At 37.5% G+C, this 17,416-nt stretch overlaps 1 protein-coding gene across 1 annotated transcript in view; it reads left to right on the top strand.

Moving 5' to 3' along the window:
• Positions 1 to 17,416, top strand: part of FHIP1A (FHF complex subunit HOOK interacting protein 1A) — a 96,725-nt gene that overhangs the window by 45,799 nt on the left and 33,510 nt on the right. The window contains exons 4-7 of the mRNA XM_074866680.1: positions 7,227 to 7,459; positions 8,844 to 9,470; positions 14,268 to 14,426; positions 16,509 to 16,595. Coding sequence (XP_074722781.1) covers positions 7,358 to 7,459; positions 8,844 to 9,470; positions 14,268 to 14,426; positions 16,509 to 16,595 — 975 coding nt within the window. The 5' untranslated portion in view covers positions 7,227 to 7,357. The remainder of the gene's footprint in view (positions 1 to 7,226; positions 7,460 to 8,843; positions 9,471 to 14,267; positions 14,427 to 16,508; positions 16,596 to 17,416) is intronic.

The following is a 17,416-nucleotide window of genomic DNA, read 5'->3' as shown; positions in this document are numbered from 1 at the left end:
CAGCAGTTGTCTGCTGGTAGCAGACAAGATACCTCAGTCATACTGTTCCTGAGTGCTACTAAGAATAGAGAGATATCTATCTTGGATTTTAAGAACCCTAGTTGCTCTTTTATTCTTAAGTTTTTAACCAATGTAATCTGTGTTTTGATCCACTAATTGTTGCTGAATTGTTGCCTTTCTATAGTAGGCCAGATGTGAGGAGATCAAATACAACAGAGAATCAGGTTTATTATATTCCTTATTTGTCTCTAAAAGGAATAAGTCATACCACTAGAATTGCAACTTTTTTTCCCTCCCACCAGCTTCATATTTATGACCTAGGGATATGAATGTGTAGTTCATTCCTCTTGAGACTTTGCAAGAGTAACTTCAGTGATTGTATGCTCTTGAGTTCCAGTGAAATTGCCCATGTGCAAATGCATGTGGTAGATGAACATGCCCTGTGGTGTATCAAGTAAATAGAGCCCTCCTTGAGGCAGTCAAGGTCTCTGTCAAGTATTCTGCTTTGTTTAATTACTGTTTTCTTGAGCAATCACTTCCATTTTTCTAGTTTTGGTAATATGCCCTTTGATGTCTTTGCTGGTTGGCTGTATAGACCCACTGTGTATAATTTTATCCTAACCCATGAATGCATTTTGTACCGTACTACCTAATTGGCCTCTCTGTTCTTTTGTTTTGGTGACCCATGCAGCAGAAGTCTCTGATGGCTTGGGATTTGGCTTAGCCTGTGTCCCAGTGCGTAGGCTGCCAGTGCGAGTTGATCCCATTGATCACCCTTGAAGCGTGCACGTTTATGCCATTGCAGTGCTGCTGAACTAGGGCTGTGAGGTGGGCCTCGTGCCTGTCACTGTTGCTGTACTTACCGTGGGGGAATTGCCTGTTCATGTGTCTGGAGAACCATGTATTTATTTAATGTTGTAACCTGGTTCCCTGAACATACAATACCATAGGATTACATAGATCACATTAAGAGGTTAGTGGTACCCCAATTAGTTGTCTGAACTAATGTGAATCTACAAGAAACATGAGTCGTGTAGCTCCCTGGAGATTTGAGAAAAGATGAACTGTGTTTTTTTTAACTACAGCAGACTGACTGTAGATGGGACGTTAAGATTTTTGTCTCATTATAAAACATACTGTGTGTAGTTTCTCTCATGAGATAGATCTTGTTAGGCAGTCTGTGGGGACAAGTCACAAGACATTCTTACTTTCATGTTAGCAGGTTGGATTAAATTGTGCTTGATGAGAACAGATTGATACTTTGATTAACTACATTGCTTTACAATTTGTGGTGACTTGTTCTCTGTTAGGCTTTTAAGCAGATAGCTTTATCAATGTAAAACATATCTTCTCCCACCCACACATGGAGGGCATAGTGCCTTTGCAGATACTGGGTAGAAAAGATATATTGGAGAAAGCTGACTAAATGAGAAATGTTTGCTTGAGCTAGACAAAGGACAAGACAATCAGTGGACTGCAGCATTGAAATGTGAAAGAACAAATGAAGGAGGAGGATAGTTGTTCATGTAGCTTGAACTGTTCCTCTAGTTATCTGCTGCAGCTTTCTTGCTAGTAGAGCTTCTGAAGGTGAGTAGTACTTAACCAAAAAGAGGATCCTCTGATGGCAGTGGTTTTAACCACTCACATTTTCTCAGTTGCTTACCACAGACTTGCTGCTCTCCAGTGACTGAGCTGTAATCCTCCTGCGTTCTGGTGGTGAATATGTAGGATCATTATGGGTGGGGATGTGGCTGTTCTCTATAGGCTTTGCTTTTGTAGCAAAATGTACCACAAGCGGGATGAATCCTTTCCTTTCAAAGGATTGATGTCTTCCTTTGAAACGCTCTTGTTAATAAAATTTAAACCCTTTCCCTGATCACAGTACCTAAAGAAAAGCTGACAAATTTATGCAGAAGGCTTTCTTTTCAATCAAAAATAAACAAACCCTGAACAATGTCCCTTTTAAGTTGGAACAAAGTTGAGGCATGCTAAAATTTGCCACTCATTTTTTCTCCAACCCTCCCTCGTACACTTATCAGAGACTACAGAGACATGATTGCATAGCTATGCATAAGACCATATAATTTCCCTCTGCTTCTTTGAAGTTGTCTAATTTCAAGCCCCTTTATGCTATACTGATCCATGAAAATGTTTTGATATATGCTGTTTCTTTCTCTGCCATCGAGGCTTCTTATCCATCTCTCAGTTGTCTCTTGTATACCTGGACTGACAGGGTGGCAAGCTCTGGCCAGTAGAGCAAAAGCATGCAGTATCTGATAACAGAGGTACCCTTTTGTTTGAGAACTGTTGGAGAACACAGCATTTTAGCATTTCAAGAGAAGATGAGATGCAGAGCCTTGCAGCCTATTTTGTGTCTACCTTAACTGTATTAGGCAGCGTATCTTTTGCCTGCATGTTGTGCATTGCCTGGGAAGCCCCAACCCTGCAAGCTTCTGTGCTATTTTTTTAATTCAAAAGCGAAACTTCTGAAAAGAGACACACCAGTGGGAGCAGACTTCACAAGGGATTCTCTGCTAGGCTGTTCTTCCAGTGTACTTTGCAGTAAAGTAAGTACTTCTGTTGATTGGGGAGTTCAGCCCTGCAATCAGCTGTGTAAAAGTTGTTGATGATTTACAGACTTCTGAACGAAAACTGAAAGCAGATATCCTCCACGAGTCCAATGACTGGGACTCAATCTCATCATTCATCTAAAGCTACCCAGCACAGTTGTAGACTGCTGATTATTTTTTTTTTTTTTTTTTTAAAAAAATGGAAATAGGCTGAATTGTGCTAAAGTTTTCTGCTCTCTTCCTCCCATCCTCTTCACTGAAGAGAGATGGTTATAGACCTATGTATGTGACTGTATAACTTACTCTGCTGCTGCTTAGGGAGAGACAGGTGCTTGTCCAGTTGACCAGATTTGCAGGGGAAAAAAAACCCAACCAGCTAACCAAGCCCACATTGAAAGGTATTTAATATGAAACCAACAAAGTTTATGTAGGTGAAAATTAGTTGCCTAATTTCAAAAGCTGTTGTCCAGTTACATAGAGAATATAGGAAGATCTTAGCAGAGATAGTGACTTGTCTCCCTGAACCTCAGTTGCTCATGTGTGTGATGTGTACGCTGGTGCTTCTTGTTCCCCGTGGGGTTTGTTAAATATATAAACCCTTGGTGGTAGGGCCAGGTACCTCGTGTAGGAGAGGAGGGATGTGAGACAGAAGTGTTGTGAGTATAGACAATTGAAATGGCTCTGGAAGGCATATGTAAGTGGACTTGGCCTTGTAATAGGGTTAAATGACTGATAGATAACATGGGGTTGAATTACAGAAAGATTTACCTGCTAAGAAGGTTCTGTTATTGTGTGGCAGGGTCAAAGTATTAAACAGAGCAGTGTTTTTTTGGAAGTAGAATTTTGAATGGACTGGAGGAGATGTGTATCTGCACTTAGCAGAACTATCACATGGTGGAGTTACACCTTGATCAGGATTTAGCATAGAGGAAAGGTTAAATTGTAAAATTTTAACTATGAGCCGATTAAAATAAATGGTTAGTTTTGTTCTTAGTGTCGCCCAAGTTCACTTCTACCCCTTTCTCCATGGATCAGTGTTTTATAAATTAATTTATTTTCTCACATTTGGACTCAATACAGTCAGGTTATTTGTCCTGTTTAATTGGAGTTAGTTTTACTTCACAGGGAATAATGTGATGTTGCAGTTACTGTGGCATGTTTAGTCTTGCAAAATAATCAAGAAAACCTACTGATCTAGTAACAAAATCTGCTTACCACAAATATAATGAATGTATTCATTCTACTACTGCTATAACTGAAGCATGCTAACTGTAGATTGATATGTATCTTAAAAGATAGTATCTCTTCCAATTCAATTACTTTCCTTTTTCAAATAGGTATGCTGTTTTTAGAATCTACTCTGTGACCACTTAAGTTGTCAAAAGCTTTGTATGCTTATTGAAACACTACTACAGAGTTTGAAGTCTTTGAAGCCTACACAATCTATTAGTGTTTTGTATTACTAAGGAAATCCCAGCATCCCAAGATGCTTTCCAAGCTGGAAATATTTGCTTCCTTAAGGGAATTGATTTGATCTTAGAAATATTATTGCACGGTCTGCTTGTTGCCCTCTCGTTACTTTTAAATTAGAGTTGAATAAAAAGCCATGGTATTGGCCACTGTGAGGATAATGTCTGTGCTCTTTTACTACTCTTAGATTGCTGATCTGATAGCTGGGCTAGATGCAAGTGAACTTAGCCCTTGGCAACTTAATGTTTGCTGCAGACAAGTTGTTTTCAGCTAATAATTTAAATCTGGTATTTTTTATTCTTCATATGATGCTTTGTACAGTGTGTTTATGATGACTTTGTGCAGTAGGAGTGAATATTCAGAAAGAACTGTTAGACTGAATTTTACTGAGATGTTACTGTCTGTCACCAAGGGACAAATGATCTTTTTAGTGATTCTTTGTTACTAAAGATGTGAGTGGCTTTAATCTTGTGATTGTTTGTACGTGCAGTATACTGTTAGGTGCAGGTTTTAGAGTACATAAATGCTGGAGATGAATTTGCTATTTTACAGTTTGTCAATCACATACTTCCAAAGCTCTTATCAAGAAATGGGGTAATGTTTGCGCCTGTAGTAACAAATATAGTAAATGGACCAGGCAGGATGCATGCAACATCAGCTAGAGGAAACCTTCCTGAAAGTTTTCTGTGGTTGGTAGCATAGACCTTTCTAGAGGTAGCAACACTGGAAGCCCTTGCTCTTCTGATCTAGTGTCATCTAACTCTGAAAAAGATCTGATTTGAATCAAGATGCTAGCAGTTTTTAATGACCTGTTTATCTGAGAACTCCCAGTGTTGTAATTTGAGTGTGCCCAAATCAGAACTTGGAAAGAGCAAGAAGCTCTTAAATATCTTGCACAGATAGGACCTTAGGGGACTTTATGCAGGAGTTGAGGGGACACCTACTTGTCTTGAAGCCTTCTTTCACAGGGGCTATATCTGTTCTTTATATATGGTGGCTAAACTTAGGATATCCTTGTGTGGGAAAAGATGTCCATACAACAAGTGCAGACTGTAGCAGGCATCTGCTTAGACAGTAAGCTGTTAACAGAGGCAGGACTTGAGTGTTCAGTAACATAGTGGTGGTTATAAATTCTTACACAAATGTCAATAACTAGCTAGCACTTCTGTGGAAAGTGAGATTTCCAGCTGGACACACAAATGTAACAGTGGCTCTGTCGCTGGATCTCTTGGCATCTTGCTGTATTTTGAATGTGTGGTGGGAGATATACCATTTCTGTTTACTGTAGGTCTTTTCATAGCTTCAGAGAAGTAGGGCAATATTTCAGGAATCTGTAATGACTGAAGCACCAGTATGGAACCTCTACTCCACAAAAGTATGTTTAGAGAGCTACAAGATAGAAGTAGTTATTTAAAGAAGGGTCTGTCTGATGCAGAGGGAATGAGTGTTGTCTTGAAGTTTGTGGAGTAGAGTCTGAGGCTGGGATAGGAAAGATGCATGAGGAAAAAAGGAAATTGCAAAGGCTAGGGAGGACAGAGAATTAGAATGGATTAGAGGAAAAGAGAGGGTAAGGGGTTAAATAGTTTCGGATTGCCTGTGTGTGGTACATCCTAGAGGTCTGCATGCATCTCAAGAGTCTTACATCACTGATCTTTGATTTTTATCAGCATTCTTGAAGAAAGCCATAATCTCCCTTATTGTTGTTTACTAGTTTAAATAATGGAACAGGCTGATCTGCAGTTTCTGATTCTACTCTTGGTATCATACTGCTGTACTGCTGACTGAATTTGTCGTGTGATATCTAGATGTGTAATATCAATTTCATTTATTTAAATTCTTAAATAACATGCAAAGTCTACACTGAAACAACCTCTAAGTTGTAAAGTCAAGCAACTCTTAAATTCTGGAATTCAGCTTGCCTCTGCTTTGTGTTAATTAAGTTCTCTTGCTGCACCTTATGATACCATCTTTAATTACCCGATCACATTAGTTTTTCCAAAGCTGCTTGCTTCACTTCATGCACAGGACAGATCTGCTCAAAGGGTGAATCAAGGCCATGCAGTGAAGGACACTTTTGCCTGGAAGAGTCTGTTAAACTTTTACCGAAATTGGAAGATTTTTGTTTGAAGAAGAGGGCTGACAAAGAGGGAACTGTCAGGAAGTAGACATGTGATGTGAAGAATAGGTCAATTAAATATTCCTTTGGATTATTAGGTATGGTATTAGTCAAACTACTTGGAGCAGGCTTTTTCTAAATGGTCTCTAAGCATACATCTTGTTTTCTGAGTGGTTTTTGGTGGAAATGTTGAGCTCTCAGAGCTGTAAGCAAAAGTCACCAGAAGCTGTGCACTTAACATACAGTGGTAACTACTTAAGTTGGTAACGATAAAAAAACTTAGATATCGGTGCTTGAGGGTATAATATGTTCATTTAAGCCTCACAACTATCTGGAAGCTATCTGTCTTTGTTTCATTTTAACGTTGCCCTGCAGGTGTGTGCAAGTACTTTGATACTCAGATATCTAGGATATTAAATAATGGATGAAAAGCATGTTTCAATGTTTGGTCTTATTTTCATAGTCCTTTAGTCCTTGAATATGACATCTCAATTTATTTGGCTTTGGATTTTTCTGTTGTTTTATCTGTTGTGCTGTTTGGTTTTGGTTACTTTGTTACTGATACAGGTACATCCTTCTGCTCCCATATGGTGTTCTACAGCTGTTTTCAACTGTTTATGATATGCTTTCTGGCAGAAAACTTTAAGTATTTGTAGTTATATCTATTCATGGAAAAGTTGTTTTTAAAAAAATAGAGAAATAACCTGTGCTTTCTTCACCTGTATAGTCTATACAACGTTAGTTACTGAGTAACACTGAAGACAGACATGGTCAGATGGCAAAAACAACGAAAAACTAACAATGTTTATTGCATGAGCTTCTGTTAACGCTTGTTTCAGTAGCACCTTAATTCAGTCACTGATGTCAAAAGCTTGAGCACTAGAAACTATTATCATGAGGAAAAGTTTGAGAAGATGGTCCCATATAGCATGCTTTAAAAAATTCTATCCTCAAACTGAATTAAAAGAAAAAAGATTTTAGTGTTCTCTTTAAGTATGTTCTTTTTTGTTATACACTATAATTTGATGTGCATAGGTATATGTGTGGTTTTTGTTTTGTTTTTTAAACAGATTTCTGTGGATACCAAAGCTCAAAACACAGTGTCAATCTCATCATGATGCTTGAACATCTATAACTAACTACAGGATTTAAAAAAGAAATCCATCATGGCTTAGTTGGCTTGACGTTTGGAAAATTTATAATGTCCTCTGGAACCAGTATCAGCAAAAATCGGCAGGCTCCGAGCCTGCAGGGTGTTGACCCAGAAACATGCATGATAGTGTTTAGAACACACTGGGCACAGGTAATGTTAATTAGTTGTATTGATTTGAAGTAGGCTGCATTAATAGGAGTTCGCTTCATTCTTTCTATCGAGATAATCCCGAATTGCTCAGGAACAAATGTCTTTCATGGAGCATGTAGTAGATAACACTGAAGTGTTTTTAAAACGCAAAGGTAATTGACCTTTCAAGGTATGGTTAGGCTTTACTAATCACACTTTGAACTCCAGATTTGCATCTAAATGGGAAGCGGTGGAGCATGGTAATATCTTATGGAAGGCCTAGATCTTCTAAGTGGCTTTCCTAGTGATTCACTGTGACTTGTACCCTGTTGCAAACATCTGTGCTTTCTTTCCTTGTGCAGGGTAAGGCTTGCTTATCTTTTGTGAAGAATATTAGACACATGGTGCAAAGGTGTATGCAGCATTGTTTATTATGGATAGATGTAGATTATGTACTTGAGCATATTCTAAAAATTGTTTACATGTCATCAGAATTATAATTGCTTTTAGGCAAAGATGTTTTGCTCTGAGCACTGTAATATAAGGTCTTATTTGCTGCAGTAATACGAATAACTAACTGTTTATGTAAAATTGATTTCTGTGCTGCTACTTTTGCTGTTATTTAGCTATTCCGAGAAGCAAGCCAGACAAATGGTGGTGTTCCTGAGATGTTTCCAGAGTCAGAGGAGCCATTGCTCAAGAGTCACCTTTTCTCACTTAACTCTAGTGATGCTGTTGTGTTAGGGGACCTGCTGCTCCTTTGTACTTTTGTGGCAATTATTCTCCACAAAAAGGCTAAAGCCAATGGTTGTTTCACAATGAGCTTCATTCATTGTGTGCAGAACGGAATTTAATCCCGGGGTATAAGGGCTGGGATGACAACTGTTACTCAATCCTAAATCTGTATTGAATGTTGCAAGGGTATGTGGGCATCAGTGGCCATTTGGTATTATATAAGCAAGGAAAGGTCAACTCTGTGGGCTTCTGCTAGTCTTACTGCAAATCATCTCATGATCTTGATACTCCTGAGCACAGTTACTCTGGCTGTAGAGTATGCCTTTTGATTTCGGTCCTCTGTGACAGACTTATTTCAATCATTGAAACTCACTTTCTGAAGACTAAGGGAATCTAGTTTATCCATACTTCAGAGAACCCCAAGTTTTCAGCAATAGGACAAGGGGCTAATCTAGATGCTTATGAAAAAAAAAAAAAGTGAACGAAAGCATTATGTTTTGGCCTTGTACATGCCAAATATTTTAAATTTAGAAAGTTTGACAGACAAAAACTAAAAGCATAAAAAGAGTTTGCATTTATTCTGTTCAGCAATTTTGATGTCTTTTTCCATATAGGGGTAAGTGCATATTTTTAAAAAATGCATTCAAATAACTGATCTGCCTTTGTTTAGGTTCTGAAGATCTTAGAGAAGCATGATCCTTTGAAAAACACTCAGGCAAAGTACGGAGCAATTTCACCTGATGAGGCCAGCACTGTTCAGAATTATGTGGAGCACATGCTGTTCTTATTAATTGAGGAGCAAGCAAAGGATGCCTCAATGGGGCCTATTCTGGAATTTGTGGTCTCAGAAAACATCATGGAGAAGCTTTTTCTTTGGAGCTTACGGCGAGAGTTCACCGATGAAACAAAAATTGAGCAACTCAAAATGTATGAAATGCTAGTTACTCAGTCTCATCAGCCTTTGCTGCATCACAAGCCCATCTTGAAGCCTTTGATGATGTTACTGAGTTCCTGCTCAGGAACAGCCACTCCAACAGTGGAAACAGAGTTGGTCATCCTCTTGAACCAGCTCTGCTCTATAATAGCCAAAGATCCCTCCATTTTAGAACTGTTCTTCCATACCAGCGAGGACCAAGGAGCTGCCAATTTTCTCATATTTTCATTGCTGATTCCCTTCATCCACCGAGAAGGAACAGTAGGCCAACAGGCCCGTGATGCACTGCTTTTCATAATGTCTCTGTCTGCAGAAAACAACGTTGTTGCAAACCACATAGCAGAAAACACCTATTTTTGTCCAGTAAGTTGTTCTTGTTTTGATTGATCTTCAATGCTAAACTGTCTCCCCTGTATTCTTCTCATCCTTTTCTGTTGTTGATGCGTTGTAAGACATTTGTTTCTGCTAACAGTGATTTCACAAACTGTAATACCGCTTAAACCAGCCCTACTACCAAACATGGTCTTGCTCCTTGTTTCTATACCAATGTCTTGTGCTTTTGGGCCAGGCCAGCACAAGTGTTTTTACAGTCACACAGTGAATTGAATTGGGAAACTGATGGAAGTTATAGCAGAACTTGGTGGGCGGGAAACCTGTGCTGTCTCACTGTGAGGCCTCTATGAGATTCTGAGGGTGGCGGGAGTGAGAAATGGGGACAGGGTGTTCTGATATTTTTTCTGGTGGCAGTGCTACCTGAACTGGGCTGTGCTTGCCACGTTATAACATCAGTTCAACAGTTCAAAAAATAAGTGTGCAAATAATGTATTTATAAAAATGCAGTATTTTTGCAAGATAAAAGGGAGACTTGCTCTTTGTCATAGAATTGGATGTTTCTATGGCCACCTCAAGCAAACCACCATCTTGCTGTGTTGTACTCTGTAACAAAACTTGGTAGTAGTGTTGTGTCTGGAAAATCTGTCTTACTACATGAATAGAAAACCTTTGCTGTTAAACAAATAAATAATCTAATTTAACAAAGCAAGTTGCCCTACTGCAGTTTTAAAGCTGAAGCAGAATGGACAACGACTGCTTCTTCATGCCTTACCACAAAAACCGGTTTAAGATCTGCAATGGATGGGTTCAAAACCGAATATCATCTGTAGAAAAGTTGTTCTTGTGTGCCAGTTTTTGGACTGATATTTTTATCTTCTGTGTGGCTTGCATTTTAGTTTAATAAATTCCAGAACAAATTAAGTGAAGGGGAGCCTTACACACAGCTACTACAGCAGAGAGCTTCAGAGCAGAGAGCACTAGAATCCCTGCCTTAAGCATTAGTGCATGACAGCTATTCCAGCCATAGGTTTCTATTTACTCTGAGATTGCTACATCCTTTGAGCAGTAGGGCAGAGCCAGGTTTGCAGGCTGGAGGAGTCCTACAAGTTCCAAAACAAAATTTCTAAATGGTTTCCTCTGTCAGTTGTAAATACTGCATCGAATTTCTTATGCTGAGAGACTCCACTTGACCTTGTTTAATAGATGCTGCTAAAGAATATGAACTTGATTCTCAAACTGTCCCTGAGACAGATACCATTATTGGATTCATGCTATAACTTCCATAATTACATCTTCCAATTAATTAAAAAAAAAAAAGCACCCTTTTTACACTGAAGATAAAAGCCAGCTATATTAACCTTCGAACAGCAGGGAGCCATGATTGACAATCATTCTAATTAGGAAGACTTCTTGTCAAAATGTGCCAAAATCAGACTTTTCTGAACAGTAATGAGACTGGCCTAAGTCTAGAATAAAGCTTTAATGCAATGCCATAGAATTAGCTCACTCGCAAAACATTTTCTGAATTTGAGTGTGATGAGCTGAACGAACATGTTTTGTTCTGGGGGAAGACGGCAGGTGTCAGTGACATTGCTGTATAAAACTCAAATCAGTGCAGTTGTGGCCTCAGCTACCCTGCAAAACACCTAGTGCAGTCCTGTGCTGATAGGAGTGGCGTTTGGATAGCGTTGATGCTATCTCTCGTTCTGGGACTGAGTTGGTTGGTAGTGTATTGGGTTTTCTTCACTGTGCCTTATTGCGTGGTATAGACATGTTCTGGGATGGGGTCTGACCATAAATCTCTGCTGCTTCATACATCTGAATCAGTGTTGAATCTGTGCCAAAGTGAACCTGAGGGCTTTCTTGATACTGGTTTTTGAGGTAACTTTTGTTGGCAGCTTTTTAAACCTAGGTTGTCCATAGTATTCAGAACTGTAGGTGAATAAACTATAAAGAAGGAAGGGGACAGACTGCAGTAAGATACATCACTGACAAATGTTTTAACGCAGAATGTATAGACAAACCATTGGGCAAAGTTTTCTGATTTTACAGAGATTTTTCTGCCATATCATTTTTTTTCATGTTTTGACCTGAAAGTTTTCTGAATCTGATAGAAGATATTGTCTGTTCAGCATTATAATAAGAAAAAAAAAATGTTTCTAACAAATTTTGGGCAGGATAGCATCTTAAAGTCTCTCCATAAAACTTTGTCAGTGCTGCACAGTTTAGGAAAGCAAGTATTAAAGTAGGAGGAGTTGTATGGCTCTGCAATGTCCTTGAAAAGTTGAGGCTGCACAGAGACAGAAAGACTATAGATGTGGGAGGAAAGGGAATTATTAAAGGGAATTGATTATATATTAACAACACATTTTAATCATATAATGAGTCTGAGATTAAATCACGTAGTCAGTGTCTTCCGTGAGTCAAAGTAAATAAATCAAGGAGATTGGTTTGCAGAGAGACTCATGAGTCTCTGGTGAGAAAGAAACTGCTGGAGATGCTTGTAAAAGTAGATGAGCATGAGGGTTGACATGACAAATGTTGGGAGAAGTTTAAAAGGACACTGCTCTGGGTAAAACAAAAAATAAAACCAATTTTGCTGTTCCAGGATGTGAACTCATTCATTTTCTTCCCTTTCAGGTTTTTTATTAATGTTTATAATTTTACTGATTAAAACTCCATAATGTAGTCTGTATATGTGCATTGTTTCATATGCCTACTTATAGAATGTAAAGAGCTCTGTTAGTAACTTCAAATGGTAATACTGTTTGTACCATATATTTCTATGAAAATTTTCAAAGGTTGTTTTCCTAAAGAGATGAAAGTGCTTCCAGTGGCTACTCTCTGTCTCAGTGCTTTAGAAACTTAATTTCATAGAGCCATTTGTGTTGTACTTTGCAGCAAAAATAACAGCTTTTTAAACTGTACAGACTTTAGCAACTACATCTGTCACTACTTACTTCAGTAAGTCAGACAAACTAAAGAATTCGTCACTTCAAGACATTGACTGATTGTGAGTTCACTGCTCCTTTTAGTGGAGAGTAGTATGTTTTGTTCAAGGTCGGTTCCTTGTGCTTAAGGACTAAACTTCTATATGATGGAGAAATGTGGATAGTACACAGCTCTGAAAATCACCTTGCTTTCTGAGAGGGTAAGTGTGTGTTTATGAATAACAATTAAATCTTAAGCGGACAATGGAAAATCAAGTATGCATTAATTAACAGGTTGCAACACAAAAGAAACTCAAGTTCTCACTTCAGAATTTTTTCCTTCCTAGAGTCATCTGAAGCCTGAGTTTGTGAGTGTAAGTGTGTGTGTGGGTTACGTATAGGTAGTTCTATAGGCCTTGTAAGATCTTCCTAACTTTTTGCTTTGAGCTCTTCTACCATGAGAGAGAGAAAAAGCAAAAAAGATTCTGGTTATAGAAGAATGTCATTGTACAAATAAAGCTTTGCTCAATGGCTTTAGCTTCTTAGTTTTTTAACATATCTCTGGCATCTTTCTTTATATAGCTACTTGTACAGCACAGTGTGCTAAAGCAGTGAATCTTCCACAGTATTTCCCCCTGCTCCTTAATATTCGGCTTAATTATGTACGGCAGAATAAATCCATCTTTGAAAATTAGGTGATTTATGAATGGAGAGCATTCAGAAAGATAGTCTTTGTCTGACTGGATGGGTTAGCAATTATAATTGTTTACGCTTGCGTATGATCAAAACCTGAATCCCCTTCTGTGAACCCTTGGTCTTTGACCTGCACATTGTCAACTGTTTTCTAATAGATAAAACAGTTCTGTTTCATCAGAGCTTTGACGGTCTATCCCTGTAGATGCCAAGTGGCTCTTTTTAGAAAGAGGAAAGATTCTTACAAAAGCCTGTTGAATGAAAATTCAAAAGATTTCCGTCAGGCTGAGTCTTAATGTTCCCATTAAAATGAGGATCATCTTAAAAATTACCCTGAAGTCATATAAAATCATATCAGAAGGATGAGTTGTAAATAATATTTAGAAAATTTCCAGCTTCAAATAATTTTAATAATTAAAAACTTGGTCTGAAACTACCAATATTCCAGATATATTCAGTAAAATTTAAAAAACCCTTTTGGAAATATACTTCTAAAATTGTATCTAAAAATACAACCTTATGCTTCAGTGATATATTCCACATAAACCATCTGTAAGCCTTAATATCACTGGAAACAATGCCTATACAGTAGCTTATTTCAGGCATTTTATTTCTTCCCTTCCCTCTTTCAAATAAATAAGAAAGTAAAATGAGAAATTATGAACAGTTGGAATTTTTTTTAAGTGGATTCAGCTCAGTTCAAGTGCCTAGGAAAGATAGTCAACAATATCTGCGGTCTACATGAGGCTGAACTTCATTTTTGTTGATGGAGCACTCATATTTCTGAGTGAAATCACTTTGTATAGGCATGTGTAAGCAGTAACATTCAAATCGCCAACGAAAGACAAGCTGTAGATATGACAGTGATGGCTTCTTCTGGAAAGGGACTGGAGGAAAGTGTAAAATGATTTTAGAAGTATTTAAAAAGTAATTAGAACTTTGTATTAAAAAAAATACAAGACAACCTGATTTTCTCCATCACTTTCTCCTAAATACCAGCTCTTGAAAGAAGGATATTGTATGGAAGGCTCTTTAAAATATTCATGTCTTTCTGCCACAGGACTCCTTCGATAGGAAATGAAATTAATCTCGACTCTGTCTTATGTTACTAAAACTAGTAAGAGAAACCATTTGTGGCATTGTCATTCAAGAAGATGGACAGTTGGAAAGTTTAACTTATTTCTCTCCTGTTTTTGAAATACAGGTGCTAGCAACAGGACTCAGTGGCCTCTATTCATCTTTGCCTACAAAGCTGGAAGAAAAAGGAGAAGAGTGGCACTGTCTGCTGAAAGATGACTGGCTCTTGTCACCAGCCCTTGTACAATTCATGAATTCCCTTGAATTTTGCAATGCTGTGATACAGGTAATGGAGCAGAGTTGGCCTTTCCTTTTGAAGTAGTAGTTTTTTATATATTCTGCAGAATTTTGTAAATTACAGAGTTTATTTACTTTTATTAATGCATGGACTTTTAAAATTACACTGAAATAAGTTGCTTATAAAACAAATGTTTTGTGCTGTTTGTCCTGGTGATAAGGCTGAATTAATGGTTTTGGTTTTCAGGTGACAAACGTTTCAAATGAAAGCAATAGATTTGTGTGGCGGCTTGATATTTCATTGTGTAATTGGGAGGATTTTCTGTTTTTTAAAAAAAAAAAGTTTATTGCATTTTAATAGTACTGTTGATACTAAAAGTAAATTGAATGCCTTTACATGTGGGAAAATGCAGTCTTTATATATTTAAGCACTGAAAAACATTCTGTGTTTGTCTAAGCTCTCATAATAGCGTACAACAGAAAATAGTCTGTTTTGCCTGTTGGCGAATACTGCGTAAAGAAAGCCTCCCAAGCAGAATTTAGGTATCTTCCTAGAAACATAAATTAATTTTAAATTGGCCTGTTCTGAATCCACTCTCTGTTCTTAATGATTATTTCTTGATTACAATTTTTTTTCTGTCCTTGATCCCTTAAATTCTACAGAAACTGTGGATTTATGTGTTACTTGAAGAAATGTGCTGAATAGGATTGAAAATTTAGTCACATTTACTGTTAAATAAAAGATATGTTTTAGTGAGATATGTGCGAAATACAGTAAAGCAACTGATTGACTTAAAGCATTGAACAAGTGAAAATAATAGTAGCTGTCATTCTTTAAATGCAATATACAAGATTTTTAACATGCATGTTTAAATGTGAAGAGGAGACAACATTCATTTTGGTGTCTAAGCAGAATTTTTGTACAGATCTACAGTTGCAGGAGGTTGTATTTGATACCTTCTAAAAAATGATACAAAGATCACAGCAGATAAATTAAAAGAACAACATATTATTTTAAAACCATTTTCCAAATAAACTCAAAATAGTTAAGGATCTCCAGCTGACATGCAGAAAGAGCAGTTTCTGACTGCTCCTTGATGGTGTCTTTATAGTCTTTCTTCAGCTGAATTGAAAGCTCAGTTACTGCAGGAATTCTTGCTCTGTGCATGGAATGGCCTTCATGGTGTGACTTGTTCTATGTTGACACACAAACTTTGGCCAGAGATTAGAAAGGCACAGTATGGCCAAGAGCTCTTGCTATTTACTACTTTTTCCCTGGATCACAGCATAGGAAGGGCAACCCTTTTTCTTCCCCTTTCCAAAGTAAGGGTTACAAATTAAAGGAAGTCTGGAAAGAAATGCAAGTGGGAGAATGTATTTGTGGCCACATGTAGGCTGTGACATTCCAGTCTCTATCTGAACTTCAAACAGAATATATTAACTTAGAATGCTTCTGAATGGAATTTCTTTTTTGTATTTATCAAATTTCTTTTAAATGCATGAATTGATATGTTTTCTTTGTGAAAACAAAAGGAATGCTTCATTATAAAAGTAAGGTTTTGGCTTCTAATAACAGTTCATGTTTTAAAGCTCCTAACCAACCTATTGAATGAATAATGTAGGTTTTGTTTGCATTTCTGTTTTACAGTGGTTGGGAGAAGGGCACGTGAACAGTATGTTCTTGTCCCATAGCTAGAGAGTGCTTTGGTTTACCTACTCTTAAACCATAGGAAAACAGCTGTTCTGCTTGTAAAAGGACAAATTAACAATGGCAAGTCTACCTTCAAATGACCCTGACAAGGTTGCAGGAGCTAAATTTAGAATCTCAAATCTTCCTCTGATGCATGGGTATACACACTATTCTGTCCATTCATCTTTGTCAGCATGCAGGGAGATTGAAAAGCCCTGTTCTCTAAATGTGGCAGGTTTACTGTAATTAAACATAGTTTGCGTACTTATTTGAGAAAGGAAAAATCTTTGAGAACCTGAATCATAGCAAATGCTGGTGAGAAGGGCAAATGTCTTGTTAAATGGGAAAGGGTTTTAGTAGTGGATAATAGTCGTCTGTGCCCTGCCTTGTTTTAAATCTCACTGGAACTGTTCTGTGTCTTTCTCTCCCCCACCCTCTTAGGTGGCACATCCCTTGATACGTAACCAGCTTGTGAATTACATTTACAATGGATTTTTGGTGCCAGTAATGGCTCCTGCACTCCATAAGGTCAGTGATGTATGCGAGCATGACACAAAATAGTAACGGGCAAAAGCATTATGGATGGTCTCTGTGTAAAGATACTATTAAATGTACTGTCAGTAGTAACTCCATATAATTGAGTAAGTTTCTAGGCTAACTTTCCATCTTTTCATTCCATACTTTCTATTTACATTATGCAGATTATTAAGCAAGATATAGGTATTTCTGAAAATTCTTGAAATTCTTAAGTGAAATGAAGATCCAAAATATTTTTGTTGTGCTAGGCTGACATATCATCAAAAAAGCAGTGACCTTTTAGGCAACATTTCATCATGGCAGACATGTTTCTATGAGGATTTTTTTTTTTCCAAATGAACATTTTCCAAAAGGAAAATTCCCATAAGGAAAACATTCAGTCAAAAATACTACACTAATTTTAGCAAAGTTGATATTGTTTTGTAGCTCCTTGTTGCTGTTGGTAGAGCTATTTTCATAAAGTGGAGAAGAAATGGAGTTTGATATCAATTTTATAATGTATTAGGGTGCAATTTATGTTGCTTTGAAGAAAAAAATACATTTTTCTTTGAATTTTAGGGGTTATCATTTGCTAAATATGTCACTGATGTTGGTGAATTTTTTTTTTTTTTTGGTAGGCTGTAGGAAGCTACATTTTCAAGTGTTGCAGAATATGTGAATTAACAGTCTTCATTGCCCTGTAAAAAGAACACCTTTTTTGAGGAGAAAAAAATAGGAAATGCTGAGAATAAAAGTCCACCAAAAGCTGCCAGGAGAGGACTAATAAATTACTTTTTGAAGGTCTACTAATTTTTACTGAGCCTGCCAAGCAG

Source organism: Strix uralensis, chromosome 4, assembly GCF_047716275.1.
Source record: "Strix uralensis isolate ZFMK-TIS-50842 chromosome 4, bStrUra1, whole genome shotgun sequence".
NCBI classification, from domain to species: domain Eukaryota; kingdom Metazoa; phylum Chordata; class Aves; order Strigiformes; family Strigidae; genus Strix; species Strix uralensis.
This window is presented reverse-complemented; position numbering and strand designations above follow the sequence as displayed.